General features: G+C 41.8%; 1 protein-coding gene across 3 annotated transcripts in view; it reads right to left on the reverse strand.

Moving 5' to 3' along the window:
• Positions 1–19684, reverse strand: part of MAGI3 (membrane associated guanylate kinase, WW and PDZ domain containing 3) — a 603948-nt gene that overhangs the window by 62360 nt on the left and 521904 nt on the right. For all 3 annotated transcript variants that reach the window (XM_082246222.1, XM_082246221.1, XM_082246223.1), the window contains exons 15-16: positions 17233–17424; positions 13102–13287 (exon numbers count right to left, since the gene is read on the reverse strand). In XM_082246222.1, coding sequence (XP_082102348.1) covers positions 13102–13287; positions 17233–17424 — 378 coding nt within the window. The remainder of the gene's footprint in view (positions 1–13101; positions 13288–17232; positions 17425–19684) is intronic.

The following is a 19684-nucleotide window of genomic DNA, read 5'->3' on the forward strand; positions in this document are numbered from 1 at the left end:
AATGGGTGCAGTTTAAATATTCTGTTAAAGGTAAAGAGGGACTTTGAGATGAACCAACATATGAGAAGTTATTTAAATTTAATTTCTTTTTGAGGATTTCGTTTGATCTCCTCCTTTAATTGAGTTTTTAATACACTCCCTTATAGGAAACTGGCTTCAAGGTCCTGATACCCCCAGTTCAGCAAGGCAGGGCACGGTTTGAGTGCATAGCAAGACTTAATAGAGGGTGATTATGTCATTATTTTATTTATTGATATGTTTATCTACATATTATTTTGCCATATCCATCAATTGGAAATATTGAATTTCCTTCCCCCTTTTTTCTGTTCTCTTTTGGTTTACTACCCTCTAGGACTTTTTTCCAAATCAAGTACCACGATACCATCACCAGGCCACCTTTGTGATCTGTGTTATTTCCTGGAAGTCTTTTCCCAAAGATTTCTTCAATTGCCAGATTTTTTCCTAAATTGAATGGTAATTTAAGCTGCTTCGAATTCGGATTGATTAGAATTATATATTCTTTTTTTAAAACTACAATGGAACCTAATTTTATAATATTTCCTCGTGTCCTAGCCTCCTTATCCCCTAGTTCTGGCTTGGCTTGCTTCTCCTCTGTGGGTTAACGCAGATTGGCAGGTACCTCCGCCCCTCTCTTCTCCTTGTTGGGCCCTGTGCCATCCACGGCTCTCCGTGGCTATAAAGGGTTCAGGTTCTCTTTAAGGTACAATTTATTTTTTGTGTTTGATGATATCTTTGATCTCATGTTAGATTGATGTCATATTGAGCTTTTGCTTACGATATCAAATATGTTTATATGTACATGTTTATTTTTGATACTTTCACAAGTTTCCTCTTTTTGTATATAGAATGGTCACTCTTGAAAAATGTCTATCAGACTCCTGAAGAAGCCATTGTGAAGATGGTGAAACATGTAGAGCTGACATATTTGAGTGCTTTCTTATGCTTTTACATATTTTAAAAGTATTGTCCTTGTCATATTTTGAATAAAGTTACTTGTTTTTTACAAAATTCAGATTTTTCTCCATCTTTAAAAATTTGTCATTTGCACCTTAAAAGTCCCATTCTTTCCACCCTTTTGTAACTATCTATATTCAGGGATGTGGTGCACCAATTAATTGTTACCCTCTGGCAATATATCTCTAAAAAAGACTATATCCAAGAAGTTGCTGATTAAACCGTATCCTTAGTAGTAATCAGCATGGGATTATGAAGGGACGTTCTTGCCAGACCAATCTGTTAACATTCCACGAGGAAGTGGGCAGCGATCTAGATAGGGGAAGGCCTGTGGATGTGGTGTATCTGGATTTTGCAAAGGCATTCAATACTGTTCCCCATAAATGCTTAATCTACAAGCTGGGGTCTGTTGGCATGGACCATAGGGTTTGTTCTTGGATCGAAAACTAGTTACAAGGGTGCGTACAAAGGGTTGTGATAAATAACGTGTACTCAGACTGGTCTGGAGTGGTAAGTGGGGTACCCCAAGGTTCTGTCCTGGGACCAATTCTTTTTAATTTATTCATAAATTATATAGAGGATGGGATCAATAGCTCAATCTCAGTTTATGGGTATGACACAAAAATAAGCAGGGCCATAACTTCACATCAGGATATAGAAATCTTACAGAAAGTACTGAACAAAATTATAGAGTGGGCAACTACGTGACAAATGAGGTTTAATGTGAAGAAATGTAAAGTAATGCACTTGGGGGCTAAAATCATAAATGCAAACTACTCACTAGGGGGGCAATCAAGGATAGAGAGTGGAAGACAGACAGAGCAAAAGCATGCAATGTTAAGCTGCAGCTGCCAAAGCTGGAAGAATAATAGCATGCATAAAAAAGGGGATATACGCCAGAGATAAAACCTTCATCCTTCCACTTTATAAAACTCAGATATGGCCACATCTGGAGTATTCTGTCCAGTTCTTGTCACCAATCCTCAGAAGGGATGTGCTGGAGCAAGTCCAAAGAAGGGCAAAAAAACGAATTAGGGGATTGGAGGACCTCGATTACGAGGAGTGACTACAAGCACTAAATTTATTTTCGCTGAAGAAGAGACGCTTGAGAGGGGACATGATAGTGATTTACAAATACAGCAATGGTGATCCCAGCATAGGAAAAAAGCTATTCAATCTCAAGGAGATTAAGAGGACACAGGGCCACACAATGAGATTAGAGAAGTGGTTTAACCTTAAGCTGTGTAGGGGGTTGTTTTTCACTGTCGGGGCAGTAAGAATGTGGAAAAATCTTCCACAAATGGTGGTGTCAGCGGGGAATATTGACATTTTTAAGACTCTTGGACGTGCATCTTAAAGAACACAATATACAGGGAAATGGGAAATGATTATCGTCACTGACACACACCTACACAGGTTGAACTGGATGGACTATTGTCTTTATTTAACCCTAACTATTATGTTGAGTTTGCAATCTCCAAAATAAAAAAAAATGTTAAAGTCGAACGCTGGGAACAAAAACATTAACCAGTTCACTACTGCCATAGGTTTTGAAATGCCAGGTGGTGGCCTTGTATTTCTGGAGTGCCATTTATTAACGCACTGTAGAAAACACACACAGGCAACTAGTGCACCAGTAAATAGCTGTGACCTGAGCTGTAATACGTTAAGGAAAGTGAAAAGGTGGAGAAATAGCACTGGGCCTGTAGGGTTATCGCCCTCGTATTGCTAATATTAATGTTGATGTAAATGATTTGGTTCCTGGGCAGGCAGCTTCTACACCGCAGAGGATAAAAGGTCCAGACACAACTTTATTCTGATAAAAGTCAGAGGCACAATTCAAAAAGTATCCAATGCTTTTTGGAGCTTTAAGAGTGCCCCCTTTATCAGGGCATGATGGAAAACAATGTGCATAAACTAGAAGTGAACTGAACCTTCAATCTTATTTTTTCCAGTGTGATTATATGTACAGGCCATGTCAGCAGTTATTCTGGCAGTAATCATGAAATGTGTTGGCTACTTTTTGGATTGTCCCCCTGACTTTTATCAAAATAAAGTTGAATCTGGTCCTCTTAGGAGTGGTGCAGCGCTTCAATTTTAATCTTTGTTACTGAGCTGTAATTAGACAACCCAGGCACTATTGTACAGAATCCATCAGAGTGTTTACATTTGAAAGCCCTCCCCTTTTTTCTCACAACGGAGGAAGGAATAATTATCAGTGTATTAATGAGGATTCTCTGAATTAATGGATCATAGGAAGCAGAAGATTAATTGGGAAAGAATGTGCATTTTTTCTTTAAAACCCTTTTACCCCCCACTTCTTCATTTCCAAAAATTGGGGCAAAAAAATTGGATTTTTGTACTTACCGTAAAATCCATTTCTCTGAGTAAATCGATGGGACAAAACTCCATAAATCATAACTACTGGGTTATATTGCATCCTCTAGGGGTAGGACTAGGCAGAACAAAAAACACTTGGCTACGCCCATGGGCTGTCCTCAGCTTGGTATATAACCCCCCCTTCTCTGTGCTAGGTAATCAGTTTAGTAGCAAGCGGTATTAGAAGTATCAAAACTCCATAGAGAGGTGGGTGTGCTGTGTCCATCAATGAACCCAGAGAAATAGATTTTAGAGTAGGTACAAAAATTTAATTTTCTCTTTCGTTCATCGACTGACAGCACTCCATAAATCATAACTACTGGGACGTCCAAAAGCAGTGGCAAAAAGAAAATGAGGGGTGGAAAAAAATAACCCAAGGCTAAACATAATTGCCCTTAACCAGGACACAGGAGCCTTAACTGGGTCACAGGAGCCACATCTGAAAAATAAAAGTTTAAAGAAAAACACCCCTCAAGAGGGAACAGCCCCTCTTAAACAGCAGCCTGCAAAACTTTGTAGCCAAAAGAAGCATCCGCAGATGCCAAAGTATCTACCTTATAGAATTTTGTGAAGGTATGCACAGAAAACCAAATGGCCGCCTTGCAAACTTGCGATATTGATGCCTAATGACGGAAGGCCCAAGAAGCACTCAGTGCCCAAGTAGAATGTGCTACGACAGGGAAAGGTGGAACAGGCCTGAGTCACTGTCTGTCTGATCCATCTGGATATTGTTGCCGAAGAAGCAGCCACCCCTTTTCTTGGTCTGTCCCCAACCACACAAAAAGCGATTCTGACCTATGAAAGGACTCAGTAGCTGCCAGATACACCCGAATCGCATGAACCCCATCCGAGGTATGCAAAGCAAATACCACCAGACTCAGAACCTGTATGCAAAATGGGAGAGAGAACTATCTGTGTTACAGCAGCTGGTGAATCACGGCCTGTGGTTTCTGAAGTTTGTCCAGAGGAAGGACCACCCTTGTTAGAATTAGAATCAGACCTAGGTAAATTAATTCCCTGGACAGTTATAGTGGTGACCTTAGGTAGTTCGGACATCACCTGAACCTTTGCAGGAATTAAAACTGCACAAGGAGACTCGAGACCTAAAAAATCTGAAAAGGACAAGCTTTGTCCCCCCTTTCTGGGTACCCCCAAAATAATCATTTTGTGGATCCCCTTGACACACGTGAAGGAGGTCCACGAGGCCAGAAACCAGCGAAGATGTCTTCCCACCCCAATAATGGGTGAGGGCAGACCTTCATGCTGAGGCGGTCTTGTCTGCGGGTCCGGAGAAGCTAGCTCTAGACTTACAAGTCCAAGGACGCTTGGAACCTCCTGGGTAAGATTTGAAAGATCTGTTTTCCCTTACTCTCTGTCCCAGAAGCCTAAAAGTATTTTCTATGTGCTGAGAAGGAGGGCCCCCATCTGTGACGAGGCTCCTTCCCTTTCCTTGACTATGGCAGTAAGGTACTCTCCCCCCGTGATACCCTTAATAATGTCATCCAGGGTAGCCCCAAACAGGCAATCGCTTTGAGAGGGCAGATCAATGATAGCATTCGTACAGGCTTAGTCTGCAGACCAATTCTTAAGCCACAACATGTGCCTAATCACCACCGCTAAAACAGAAAGTTTGGACCGCACAGGAGCTGTATCCAAAGCTGCTCATTCCCCCAGGCCCTGGCGCAAAAGGTTTGCCCATTCAGTTAGGGTCTGAGACACCAGGGCTGAGGCAAAGACTGCCCACAATGTCGAACCAGCCATAGTAAACATGCTGCGTGCCACAGCCTCCGCTTTCCTTTCAGTGGGATCATGGTAGCTTTGTTCAACCTGGAAACAGGAGGGTCCACCACTGGTGGACTAGTCTACTTTTTTAATATTGACTCCTCAAAAGGGTAGCATACAGCTAAACATTTGGGGACAACAAATGGTAATTTTGATTGTTCTCACTCCTTACAGGAAAACCTGTCAAAATAAGGCACATAAAGAAACACCTTTGGAGTGTGAGGTGACTTATGCATACCAAACGACACAGCCACATCCGTGGCTACATCAGCTACATCTTCCATTTTTAAAGTCTCACGCACTGCAGTGATAAGTGTGTCTACCAGCGCTTTTTAAATTCGTTGTTGCGACCATGGAGAAATCATCCTCAATATCAAATGGATCTGGGGGTGTGATATTAAGCCCCTCTGCATCAGGCTCAGAATCAGATGAGACCGACTGAGCAGGGAAAAGCTGGGGGACGCTTCCTCCTGGGCCTTTGCCCACACACCCCTTCCACCAGAGACACTAAGGACTGCAGGACCACCGTCAATGCAACCATGGGAAGCCTGGGTCCGAGGGACCTGCAAACTCCATGAGGGGGTCAGTGGGGGAGATGTGACCCTGAGGCTCCATGGCTCAGGGTACCTATAAGCAGAGAGAGAGCGAGAACAGGGACCCCCAAGGAGCGCCGAGAATTCTAGCCCTGCATCACCATGGATGCCATTCCTGTTCATATGTCCCAGGCACAGGAAGAGGAAACGGAGGAGGAAGAGGAGGAGCTTTGGCATCCCCACGAGGCTTCGGTCGTCTCCAGTGTCTCCCGGACTAAGGGAAAAGGGCCCCCGTGACATTGGGCTACACAAACATTGCCGCCAACCGGAGACCAGCCAGACTAAGGGAAAATGGCCGCCATCAGCTACAGCATGCTGCCAGGATCTTTCCTCTGCAATGCTGCACCCTCTGCAAGGGGACCCCCTCCTGAAGGTAGGATGCACGTTAGGGGAGACTCCGCTGTGCACTCTGCACCGGTCTCTGCCCTGGGAACCCCTGCACTATACCTACACTGCAAACAGTGGGGCATGCACCTAGGGGTCTCCTACATTGGGACCCCTCCAGACTACCAGGGCATGACACACTATCCCAGGACCCCTACAGAGTGGGAATAGCGGGGGAGACCCCAGGGGTCTCCTCTGCATCCTCTGCCCTGGGACCCCCTTCTAGACTCCAGGTCCAGGCTGGGGGACGCCCAGCTCACTGAGGGATTTTTAAGGATGATAGGAGGGAACCTGCAGGCCGATTGTAGGCTTGTTAGTATGATGCTTCCGACAGCCGACAGCGCATTTTCGGCCGAACAGAATCCGTCGTGCAGATTTTAAAATATTTGTTGGCCGTCACCAGAACGGCCGATTGTTCGCCAGTCAGTACAGATTTCGGCCGACAGACAGCAGATTAGCAAGACTGGGCATGCTCAGAAAAGAAAAAAGACAAGGAAAGTTAACCATCACATGACATCACTTCTGCAGTCGGCTGTTGTTGGCCGACAAAATTTGTGTGCTGTCTTTTGCAGTTTTCAACAGACACGACAGCCCTGGACAAAAGACGGCCGATCGTTCGGCCAACGATCAGTACGTGTGTACGGGGCTTAAGTCCTTACTCCTGACTAGACAGAATAAAACAGATTACCAAGAGCAGTGAGGGGGATTATATACCAAGCTGAGGATGGCCAATGGGTGTAGCCAGGTGTTTTTTTTGTTCTGCCTAGTCCTACTCCTGGAGGAGGCAATATAACCCAGTAGATATGAGTTATGGAACGCTGTGTCCTTTGATGAAAGAGAAATTAGATCACCTTGTCTATTATCTCAAAAAGGTTCAGTTTGGTGGTGTTCACACTATCCTGTCATTTTTTAATATGGTTTATAACAAAGTAAAGAAATATTTTATTTATTTATTTTTTTTAAAATGTTTGGTTTTGTGTCTTTATCTCTTTATGTCTTTATCTAAAAAAATATATATAAAAAATAGATTTGAGTATAATTTTCAGTTAAATCATCTCACTCTAAAACACTGAAAAACTGCCTAATAATGAAAGGGAATGTACAGGCTAGTACCCAACCAGTTAATTTAGATGTACTCCTCAATGATTTATGCCCCATTGTTGATGTCAGTGGCAGGAATTATGCCTAATTGTTGGTGTCAGTGGAAAGAATAGTGCCCCATTGTTGGTGTCAGTGGAAAGAATAGTGCCCCATTGTTGGTGTCAGTGGCAGGAATTACAGTATCTCACAAAAGTGAGTACGCCTCTCACATTTTTGTAAATATTTTATTATATCTTTTCATGTGACAACAGCGAAGAAATTACACTTTGCTACAATGTAAAGTAGTGAGTGTACAGCTTGTATAACAGTATAAATTTGCTGTCCCCTCAAAATAACTCACCACACAGCCGTTAAGGTCTAAACCACTGGCAACAAAAGTGAGTGCACATTTCCACATTGGGCCCAAATATTTTGTGTGGCCACCATTATTTTCCAGCATTGCCTTAACCCTCTTGGGCATGGAGTTTACTAGAGCTTCAATAGGGTTTACGTCTGGAGTCATGCTTGGCCAATCCATCACCTTTACCCTCCACTTCTTTAGCAAGGCAGGGGTCATCTTGGAGGTGTGATTGGGGTCGTTATGTTGGAATACTGCCCTGTGGTCCAGTCTCCGAAGGTAGGGGATAATGCTCTGCTTCAGTATGTCACAGTACATGTTGGCCTTCATGGTTCCCTCAATGAACTGTAGCTTCCCAATGCCAGCAGCAGTAATGCAGGCCCAGACCATGACACTCCCTCCACTATGCTTTACTGTAGGCAAGACACACTTGTCTTTGTACTCCTTACCTGGTTGCCACCACACACGCTTGACACCATCTGAACCAAATAGGTTTATCTTGGTCTCATCAGACCACAGGACATGGTTCCAGTAATCCATGTCCTTAGCCTGCTTGTCTTCAGCAAACAGTTTGTGCATCATCTTTAGAAGAGGCTTCCTTCTGGGACGATGCAGGCCAATTTGATGTGGTGTACAGCGTATGGTCGGAGCACTGACAGGCTGACCCCTGACACCTTCAACCTTTGCAGCAATGCTGGCAGCACTCATATGTCTATTTCCCAAAAACAACTTCTGGATATGACGCTGAGTACGTGCACTCAAATTCTTTGGTCAACCATGGTGAGGCCTGTTCTGAGTGGAACCTGTCATGTTAAACTGCTGTATTGTCTTGCCCACCATGCTGCAGCTCAGTTTCAGGGTCTTGACAATCTTCTCATAGCCTAGGCATATTTATATAGAGCAGCAATTCTTTTTTCAGATCCTCAGAGAGTTCTTTGCCTTTAGGTGCCATGTTGAACTTCCAGTGACCACTATGAGAAAGTAAGAGCGATAAACACCAAATGTAACACACTTGCACCCCATTCACACCTGAGACCTTGTAACACTAACGAGTCACATGACATCGGGGAGGGAAAATGGCTGATTGGGCCCAATTTGTACATTTTCACTTAGGGGTGTACTCACATTTGTTTCCAGCAGTTTAGATATTAGTGGCTATGTGTTGAGTTATTTTGAGGGACAGCACACACGCTAAGAGAGGACGACGGTCCGCTGATGTCAACACATCTGACCGTTCTTCTCTCTGAAATGATCACAGAGCGCCTGTGATCCTTCTTATATAGGATCGCAGGTCTCTATGATCATTTCACAAGCCCATTCCCCCCCCCCCCCACAGTTAGTAAACACTCCCCTAGGGACACATTTAACCCTTTGATCACCCCTAGGTTAACCCCTTCCCTGCCAATATCATTATTACAGTAACAGTGCATATTTTTAGCACTGATTACTGTAGTAATGTCACTGGTCCCCCCAAAAGTGTCAAAAATGTCAGTTAGGGGGTCTGATCTGTCCGCCGAAATGTCGCAGTCCCGCTAAAAAATTGCAGATCGCCGCCATTATTAAGAAAAAAATGAATACATAAAAAAAATGACATAAATCTTTCCCCTAGTTTGTAGATGCGATACATTTTGTGTAAACCAATCAAAATATGCTTATTGTGATTATTTTTTTTTACCAATAATATGTTGCAGAATACAAATTGGCCTAAAAGGATGAAAAATTTTGATTACATTTTTTTTTTCGGAAATGTTTTATATCAGAATGTGAAAATATTGTTTTATTTTCCAGAATTGTCGCTTTTTTTGTTTATAGCACAAAAAATAAAAATCACAGAGGTGATCAAATACCACCAAAAGAAAGCTCTATTTGAGGGAAAAAAAGGACATTAATTTTATTTAGGTACAGTGTCGCACGACCACACAATTTTCCTTTAAACTAACACAGTGCGGAAACGCAAAAAATGGCCTGGTCATTAAGGGGGCAAATCCTTCCGGTCCAGAACTGGTTAACTATAAATATTAGTACTCAGTTATATTATGTACACCCAGGAAAGAATCCAGGTCTTTTAAAGCAATCTACTGAACTGTCCAGAACCACCTCTGGAGGGAGTCTATTTCACATTTTCACAGCTCTTACTGTGAAAAAACCTTTCCGTATTTGGAGACAAAATCACCGGTGCACATAAGTGGAAGAAGATGATCAAAATCACCATAAGACAGTTCAAAAAACTGCTTACCAGAAGCTCTGACCCTCCTGTCACAGAGCAGTCAGAAATAGCAAAGGAACAACTTGAAAAGAGTGGCTGCAATACAGCTGATGGGACGTTCCTCCTCCTTCATACAAACATCTCTAGACCATCTGAGCCTCCCTGAGCGGAGAGGTCAGAAACAGCAGGAAATAGGCATATAGGCAACTACGAACCCTTCTCTTCCTTTAGTACCAAAGGTAAGTTAAAAAAAAAAAAAATAATTATCCAATTTTTTTTTCAGGATGTTTTAATGTAATTTATGGTGTATACTTCAAGACTAGGGAGGAACTCCGCTTTAACATCCATGAATCCCTTTTCACCACTATAGCTTTTTTTTTTTTCTCTCAAATTAAGACGACAGTATCAGCACATAAAAAAATAGATAAATCTGGCAGCTAAAAACAAGTAATATTACAGAAATACCACTCAGGTTTCCATATACGAACACTTATCTACCACTATTCTGTCTAGATTAATTGTAAAATGAAGGGATCTCTGAAAAGGTAACAGTTTTCTAAAATCCAAAGAGTGACATAAATTGAAACAAATCATTACTCTCCAAACCCAGAGCCTTTAATAAAAACATTCTCTTTTCATAAATATAAAAAAAAGCATGTCTTTTTCATTAAATATTTAATGACAGGTAAACTGAGCCTTTCATATTTTCCTGCATAAAAGAGATGACTGAAAGTCTAATATTTGCACTGAAATGAGAATGTACCCTTGTGCTAATCCATCTGCTTTCTGGATTAAGGTACTTATTATTTGGAAACAGGCAAAGCCATCTATCTGGCAAAGGAATTATAACGCTTCTAATTAAACTGTGGAGTCACTTTCTTGAATAAATTGCAGGAGTAGGCGCAAGCAGATGTATGTTTTATTTCTCTGACTTGAGAATAACTCCTTGGAAAAGCAGAGGCATGTGATTGACTTGGAGAAAAAAAAAATCCATCTAAGAACCGGATTTTAACCTACTGTAGATGAATTTTCTACACTGTCCAGAAACAAAAGCTGCTGATGACCTACTTTACAACTCTGCTCTGGCCAGGATTATAGACTGCTTGTAGAAGCTGTGCTTAATTGTAAAAAGCCTAAAGGCAGCAACAAACTAAAGTTAGAAGTAATTGTTGGAAAAAAAAAAAACTGTTGCTAAAAGTTAAATAACTAAAAAGTTAAGAATTACTGCAGGATAAGCAGGGCTATTAGCCAGGATAGCCTTTGGGGCCCCCTGCATTGATTGGGCAAGTTGATCCAATCTACAAATACCTAATGAATATGCATGTTCCTAATATGCCAAGGTTGATTACTAGCTGTAGTATAACTGGAGTGTATAGTTCCATGGCTAGATTGCCAAGAAAGTAGCTCTTCCACTGGGAATACAAACATTTTCTTTTTAAAGTAAGCATTTCAGCACACTGTACAGCTGAGCGTAGCTTTGTTCCAGGAATCCGTGCACAAGCCCCTGATGAAGTCCAGTTAGATGGAGTTTCTTCTGTGATATCAGCATGTAGTCTTTGCAGTGGTATAGAGATTAGGGTTGCACTCATACCTTCAGATTTTACTCATTTTATGATTCTTTTTAGTAAAGGCTGGAAATTGTTACATTGATGGCCTATAGAGACACTGTTAGTGGCTTCAAAAATGTACCACAAGTGCATACAGTTTGAGGCCTGAGGATTTGGAAAGTTTTAAATCCATTTTTCAGAGAAGCACTTTACATTTCTCTGTGCACTGGTGAAGGTTCTTTGGAAAATTTACAATCGAAGGATCTTTCTTTCTTTTTTTCTATTGTCATTAGTGGATATGTATACCATCTTTATTGGCCACCTGCTGCCCCTGGTAAATAGGGCGTGGAGAGTTCTTTGAATTGTTCCCGGAGCAAGCATAGTTAGATGTTTAACCAGACTATCAAAAAGACCACGCTGCAATGCTCCTGAGCCAGGGCAGCCATCAGAAATGTTGAGGCCCCTTATACAGCATTAGGCCTGCCCCCCCCCCAACCGCCAGGCCTGACCACCAACATTCCCCAGGGTCCACCCACTGATAGCCCTATATATTCAGCAAAAAGACAGCCCAATCCAGCAAAGAGACAGCTCAATCCAGCAGAGATATCCCCATATATTCAGAAAAGACATCCCAATCCAGCAGAGATGGCCCAATCCAGCAAAGAGATGGCCCAATCCAGCAAAGTGATGGCCCAATCCAGCAAAAAGAGACGGTCCAATCCAGCAAAGAGACGGCCCAATCCAGCAAAGAGACGGCCCAATCCAGCAAAGAGACGGCCCAATCCAGCAAAGAGACGGCCCAATCCCACAAAGAGAAAGTAAAGCCTCGTACACACGCAACGATTGTTGGCCGACCGATCGGCTGTCTTTTGTCCAGTGTTGTTGTGTTGGTTGAAATGTGCTCTAGACTGCACACGAATTTTCTCAGCCAACAACAACCAACTTCAGAAGTGATGTCATGTGCTGGTTAACTTTCCGTGTGTTTTTTCTTCTCTGAGCATGCCCAGTCTTGCTCATCTGATGTTTGTCTGACGAAATCTGTACTGACTGACGAAAAATCGGCCGCTGTGGTGACGGCCAACGAAAATTTTATAGCATGCACACCAGATTTTGTTCGGCCGAAAAGTCGCAGTTGGTTGTCGGAATCATCATACTAACAAGCCGACAATCGGCCGATCGGACGTTGGCCGAAAATTCACGGCCAACAATCGCTGCGTGTGTACGAGGCTTAAGTCACAGCACAGGCCAACATCCAGCAACATTATCAATTTATTTACCAAAAATGTGATGTCTAACAACTTGTCAAACATGCCTTCTAATACTGGAAACTTGCACCTTCATTTCTCTCTGCCTATTTGGGTGCAAAATTATGCACTATAATAAAATTAAAGCACTGTCTGAAGAATCTAGTGAAAATTTACTTTCAAGACAAGGCCATCTTGCATTTATTAGTAGGGGGTGAGCTCAGGCACGTTCAGATCCTAGTCCAAACCCAGCAAGAAGCTGTCACTGTACTGGGCTAATTATCTGCTATCTAAGCAATCCTCGCCCTGCAGCCGCATGTATACAGGGGCAGGGCCATGTACTGTATGTGTGTGGCTGCAGGGCAAGGAATGCTCAGGCCACAGAGGATTGGCCCATTACAGTGACAGCTTTCCTGCAGTCTTGCTTACACAGGTTTCCAAATGGGATCTAAACATGTCCAAGCTATCTACTTAAAAGTAAGCTATATTGATTCAATGAGAAGAAACCTCTACTACAACACTGTTTTATAAATGAAAGAATTGCGAGTCTTACCTTCTTCTGCAATTACTGTCAGGGTGACAGTATTTCCAGCATCCTTTATGAGCTGCACAATGTTATCATGAGACAGCTCCACGATTGACTGGCCATTAACAGCTGAAATCCTGTCTCCAACTTTCAGCTTTCTGCATCGGTCAGCAGGACTACCTTCTATTACACGTCCAATCTTGTGAGGAATAACTGCAAAAAACAAAGGGGACTGACATAGTATTGGCCACATCAACTTTCTACATCTAGATCATCAATTTCCACTTGGACAGCAGTCTGTCTATAGCACGAATGGCTGAACTCACGTATACAGCGATGCTATCCTACACGTGAGTACAGCATACAAAAAAAAAAGAATTAGCGAACTTTATATTTTTTTGCAAACAATAGTACGATAGCACTGCCATAAACACGAGACAGCAGCACTCAGCCATTCTTGTTAATCACTGTCTGTAAATTGCAGCTGGGCTGCCTGTAAGGAGTAAAAAAAAGTCTGCAAATATACTGAACAGGCTCAAGTGGCCAATGTGCAAGAATCCTTCAGTTGTTACTCCAACAGAAACACGTTAGGGCACAAAAATAAACAGTCACTCAGTCAACTAGTAACATTTGAACAAGACGCTGATGTGATCTAATCAACTGGGACGTTTGTACTATTTCCTTATGCAGCTCTCAAGTAGTAATTAGAACATTCCATGTTTGCATCAACTGAATGCAAATTATTCGATATATAGAGAGGCAAGGGTGTCATGGCTGCCCGTTTTTCATAGCAAATAGAAACAATCCACTGATGAACAAAAAAAAGGGACTCATGCATGGCCAGCCTTAGACAGGAAGGCTCCACCGCAAGAGTTTTTTGGGTAATTTCTGGAGTTCATCTTTAAAGGAATAAAGCAAAAATGTATTGCAGAGATGTACTGCATATGTTTTTTTTTTTCTTCTATTTTTCCCTGACATACGCTTCAACTCTGATTGAAATTCGCTTGCAGTAAACAAGCATATTCAGGAAACAAGACATGTCCTACGGTTTTCTGCATAATATTCACATTAAACCTTTGAATATACTACCCTCCCTCGCCCAATAGGGTTCACTGAACTCTGCATGCAGCGCTGTCCGCTTATTATCTTTCAAGTCATCACAACATAGCTGCAAACTGAATGCCTGTATCTACAATTTTTTTCTGATGTACAAGTTCAATGTAAAGAAATGGAATATAATTAGAGTACTAAAAAAAATCCAGACTGTGTATGTAGGGGAAAAGGGGGGGGGGGGTGGGGGTATGTATGCTGCTAAAATCGTCAGCTCACAAAAGCCCCAGAATAGCTGAACCTGAAAAATCTGCCAGGCATTTCAAAATTGAACAAAGTTTTACATTAAATAATGCTGACGTTGCTTTCTCATTGCCCTAATTGATACAAACGCTAATTTAAACAGTTGCTAAGCAGATGTTTTACCTTTAGCACTGTCGAAGAATAAATACCATGTTAAATATAGAAAAAAAACTAATTGAAATACATGACTGGGCAGTCAACAGATCCTCCTGTAAAAATAGGCCATGCTAATAGCGCTGCACCTTTACACGACATTAATATTCAGGCAGATTTCTGGATTGTGAGCTAATTGACTCGTGTTCCTGTATGCCCACACGTCTCTCAGCACTGCGAGGTATTGTTAATGCACGCAACATCTGTTTAAACACATTAAATATGAACCACTGTGAAGGAGAAGGCATAGCAGCACTGGATTTTATTTAAGCCAGCCAGGTGGATTCGCATCAGAAAAACAACCTCTATGCTAATAATGTTTACATAGATTTTTCAATGTTGTGCTGGCATCACACTGAACGAAGACTAAAGGCACAATGTTATTTTTCTTACAAAGTGATTTCTCGCAATGCATAACTATAGAATGTGTCATTTATGTACAATATAACCATAATTAACAGCTAAGGAAATGGTTCAGAATTGGCATCTGGGCCCAGAGGAGTTTAGCTACAGTCATTATTCTGCTGCAGCAGCCTTCACAAATCTCAATCCCCAGCAGGAAGCCGTTATGATGAAACTGGAGGTCATGGCTTTAAAAGGATAAATGTACTTTTTTTTTTTTTTTTTCTTCAAATAACAATTTTATTGATCAATTTTTCTGTTTGTTGAGAACAAAGAATAAAGCGGATATCATTGACTAACATATGGACAATGTGCAATACAAATATTTGGTGCACATAGGTATAATATAGACAATCAAAACAACCAACACAATGGCAACCATCATGTATAAATATGCATAGTCTCAACAGAACTCAAAGACGAATGTAAGGGAAAGAGATGAAGCAAGGAAAGAGGGAAAAGGGAAAAAAGAGAGGAAGAAAAAGAAAAAAGAGAAAAAAGAAGGGGGTATGGATCCATTTTACAACTCACCAAGATGAAGAGAGAGAAACGAGGGTAGTTCAGGGTGGGTCCTCCCGAAGACGCCATAGTTCTCAGACACGGTTGTGAGCGTCCAACTTGTCCCTTATCCGGGCTGTTAATTTCTTCATTAATTCTACGTCCTTAACCCTGGTATAAAGGGCCTCAGGAGAAGGGAGGAAGTGTTTTTTCCAGTGCAACGCTACAAGGCAGCGTGCAGCTGTAAAAATGTGATGTAGCAACTTCTTGTGGGGTTTAGGGAGTGGAAGGGGAGTCAGTCCTAGGAGGAAACATTTTGGTGACCATGGGATAGATAGCCCAAACAGGTGACCCAGTGAATGCTGCACTGAATGCCAAAAAGGGCTCATCCGCGGGCAGGACGAATATATATGGAGGAGAGTTCCCCCCTATCTTTGAGGCAACACCAGCAGCATCAGGTACCAAAAAGTAGAGAATTTTATAGGTATTTTCCTTATAGAGTACATAGGGAACTCTTAGCTGCCCGAGACCAGATCGTCTGCCACGTCTGGAGGGGAATCTCCTCACCCAGCACCCTCTCCCATCGGAGCATGTATGAGTGTTTGCCTCGATCTTGATGGGATAAGAGTTCAGTATTTGATAGATCATATGTAAGCTAACCATTTTATATAGTGACGAGGTGCTTTGACTGAGCGTTAAAAGTGCTTTAAAAAGGCGTGTCTGAAGCCCTGTTTTAAAGCAAGTATAAATGAGCCCTTACACTTGCTTCAAAACATGGCTTTGGACACACTTTTTTTAACCTCTCTGAATACCAGTCAAAGCACCTGTCAGTAAATAAAATGCTTAGCTTACAGTCCTATTTACACTTTGTGTTTTCTTTGGTTCGCTTCAAAAACGATACCCCATGTTGCTTTAGTGGTGCTACAAACGTCTTCAAAGCCTCCATAAAAGTCCATGACAAAGCTCGCTTGAAGCACCTGAAGCTTTTGAGAGGCTTCCATTCAGCTTTAGCATAGCTTTATTTTGAAAGAATTGCAGGTATGAGATATCAACACACACAGGGCATCTGCCAAGCTTCAAAAAAAGCACCACCGAAGCATCATCGAAGCACCACCGAAGCATAAAAAACCATTAAAAAAAGCATGTTGAAGTGGTAGGGGATTTAATGTGTGTTAAAGTCAAAGCAAGTGTAAACGAGTCCTTAAAGCCTCTTAGAAAAAGCACAAGTTACATGGCTTCGCTCCAGTTAGAGCTCTTCCTCCTCCGATGCCCCTCATAACGGCTCCTGTAATCTTCTGCGGGGCATTGGAGGATGGAGATTTTGGAAAAAGCAGGACATGGCAGCACAAGGGACACATCTCACTGAAGGTATGTCATGGCCCTTGTGTTGACTTTTTTAAATTTTTTTGTTTTGGGTTAACTTACTCTTTAAAATACAGGGGAAGAAGAAAGAGAGGTAAGAAGTTATATGCATAAAGTTTTATTAAAAGAATAATTATTGTTGAAAAGTACAGTTATCCTTTCGATATAGTTTATGTTTTTAAAATTTTTTATCCAGAGCATGTTGTAGGACTGGATAATACAGAGGTTACTGCAAAACCTACTAGCCATTAAATCTGGTTGGGTCGTCATAGGTGAAAATCGCTGTCACCACTTCATTCATCTTCAGTTGTTGCAAATCACACCTCATCATTGCTCTTTGGCCTTAATTAGTGAATAAGACCAAAAGTCAAATATGTTAGACTTTCTCACCTCCTGGAGGGGGCTTGTTTTTGGAAGTAAGGATGACAAACCCAAAGCCTTCATTTTCTTTGCGCTGTAAGACAATGTCATAAGCCTCTGCTGGTGTCCTTGGAGCAGCAGATACTTCAATGCGATTGAGCCTGGGAGAGCCATTAAGTGCAGGAGGTGTATGCTGTGGCTCCTCCTCCTCATGCGCTTTTTCTGAAATTTGCACAGAAAGAGAGAGTGATAAGTGCTTTCACCTAGATATCAAAACACTTGCATTAGATAAATGCATTCCAAAATATTACTGATCATTATATATAAACCAATAGTAGCTTTAAAGTGGAATTGAACTGAAAGGAAAAAAAAAAAAGCTGACAAGTAGGGTTTTTATGACCGAAAATACCTCTTTTGGCTTCTTCTGTCACAATGCTTCTACCTGCCCATCAACTGTAGTGTGATGGCATAGGCATGAATGGCTTCCAGTGGCACCGGGTCATTGGTGTTTTTTGATGATGTGACAGAAGACTGAAGCGGGATGAATTCTGCAGTGTATAGAGATATACTGTCAGCCCAGATTCAGCCAAATGCAGCAAAGTTGATTGGACGAGGCTTCATAGTACAGATGGACAATGATCCAAAACACACTACAAAAGCAACCCAGGTGCTTTTGAAGAAAAATAAGTGGAATATTCTGCAATGGTCGAGTCAGTCACCTGATCTCAACCCAATTGAGCATGCATTTCACTTGCTGAAGGCAAAACTAAATGCAAAAAGACCCACAAACAAAGAACAACTGAAGACAGCTGCAGTTAGAGCCTGGCAAAGCATCATAAAGGAGGAAACCTAGTCTTAGGTAATGTTCATGGGTTCCAGACTTCAGGCAGTCATTGCCAGTAAATGATTCTCAACAAAATATTAAAAACAAACATTTTATTTATGATTATATTATATTGTCCAATTACAATTGAGCCCCTGTAAATGGGGGGGGGGGGACTGTGTATAAAAATGGTTGCAGTTCCTAAAGTTTGTACTTGATATTAATGTTCAACCCCTTGAATTAAAGCTGAAAATCTGCACTTCAAATTAATTCGGATTGTTTTGTTTTAATTTTATTCTGGTGGCATACAGAGCCAAAAGTATGAAAATTTTGCCTGTGTCCAAATGTATTTGGACCTAACTGTATACCATGTTAGGTAAACTCTAACTTTCACACAGAAATATACACCGATTTGGCTTTTTTTTTTTTTTTCTTTACCAAACAAATGCAACAGAATACATTTTAGCCTAACATTGTGAAGAAAATGATTAGCAAAATTTTATAACAAAAAACTAAGAAAAAAAATAAGATTTTTGTAGGATCTTACCGTACAATCTTTTTCTCTGAAGTCCATTGACAGACGCAGCCTCATCTTCATTAGCTGAATGGGTTATGCTCCTGCCTGCAGTAGTAGTCTAGGCAGGAAAAATTTAAATGTGCATGCCCACGGGGCTGTCCCCACAGCCATAACCCACACACACTTAGCTCAGCAAACCAGTTTAGTTGCAAGCAGTGAAGAAAAAAAAAACATCCTCTTATCAGAGGGGTGGGTGCTGCATCTGTCAATGAACTTCAGAGAAAAAGATTTTACGGTAAGATCTTACAAAAATCTTATTTTCTCTATCGTTCATTGACAGACGCAGCCTCATCTTCATCAGCTGAATGGGGCATCCCAAAGCAGTGTAGGCATTAGGGGTGGGAAGAACGCAACCATAAAGTAACTTAAACTTCAAAGGCTAAATGTAGCCAAGTGGGTAACAAGAAGCTCAACCAAACAACAGGAGCTCACCCAGGTAAAAGAGAAGAGAAACAAAAACATTCTCTTACGAAACAGCAGCCTGCAAAACCTTGTGACCAAAAGAGGCATCCGAAGATGCCAACAAATCCACAATGTAAAACTTAGTAAAAGTATGCACAGACGACCAAGTCGCTGCCTTACAAACATGTACAACAGAGGCCCGACGGCGAAAAGCCCAAGAGGCACTCAGCGCTCTGGTAGAATGCGCTCGCACAGGGAAAGGAGGAACCTGACCCTTGAGTGAATAAGTCTGAACCACCGTCTGCTTGATCCATCTCGAAATGGTTGCAGCAGATTCAGCCAAACCTTTGTGAGGACCGTCTATAAGGACAAAGATAGAGTCAGATTTTCTAAAGGACTCAGTAACCGTCAGATAAACGCTTATCGCCCAAATCACATCCAAAGAGTGCAGAGCAATTTCTTTAAGATGCTCAGGCTTAGGACATAAGGAAGGCAAAACAATGTCTTCATTAAGATGAAAATCTGACCCCACCCTAGGGAGAAAAGATGGATTAGGTCGGAGGACCACTTTATCCCTGTGGATCACCAAATAAGGCGAACAACAGGACAGCGCCGCCAACTCAGATACTCTGGGAGCAGAAGTAATAGCCACTAGGAAGGCAACCTCCTGCAACAAGGAA

Source organism: Pelophylax lessonae, assembly GCF_965119305.1.
Source record: "Pelophylax lessonae genome assembly, chromosome: 2".
NCBI classification, from domain to species: Eukaryota; Metazoa; Chordata; class Amphibia; order Anura; family Ranidae; genus Pelophylax; species Pelophylax lessonae.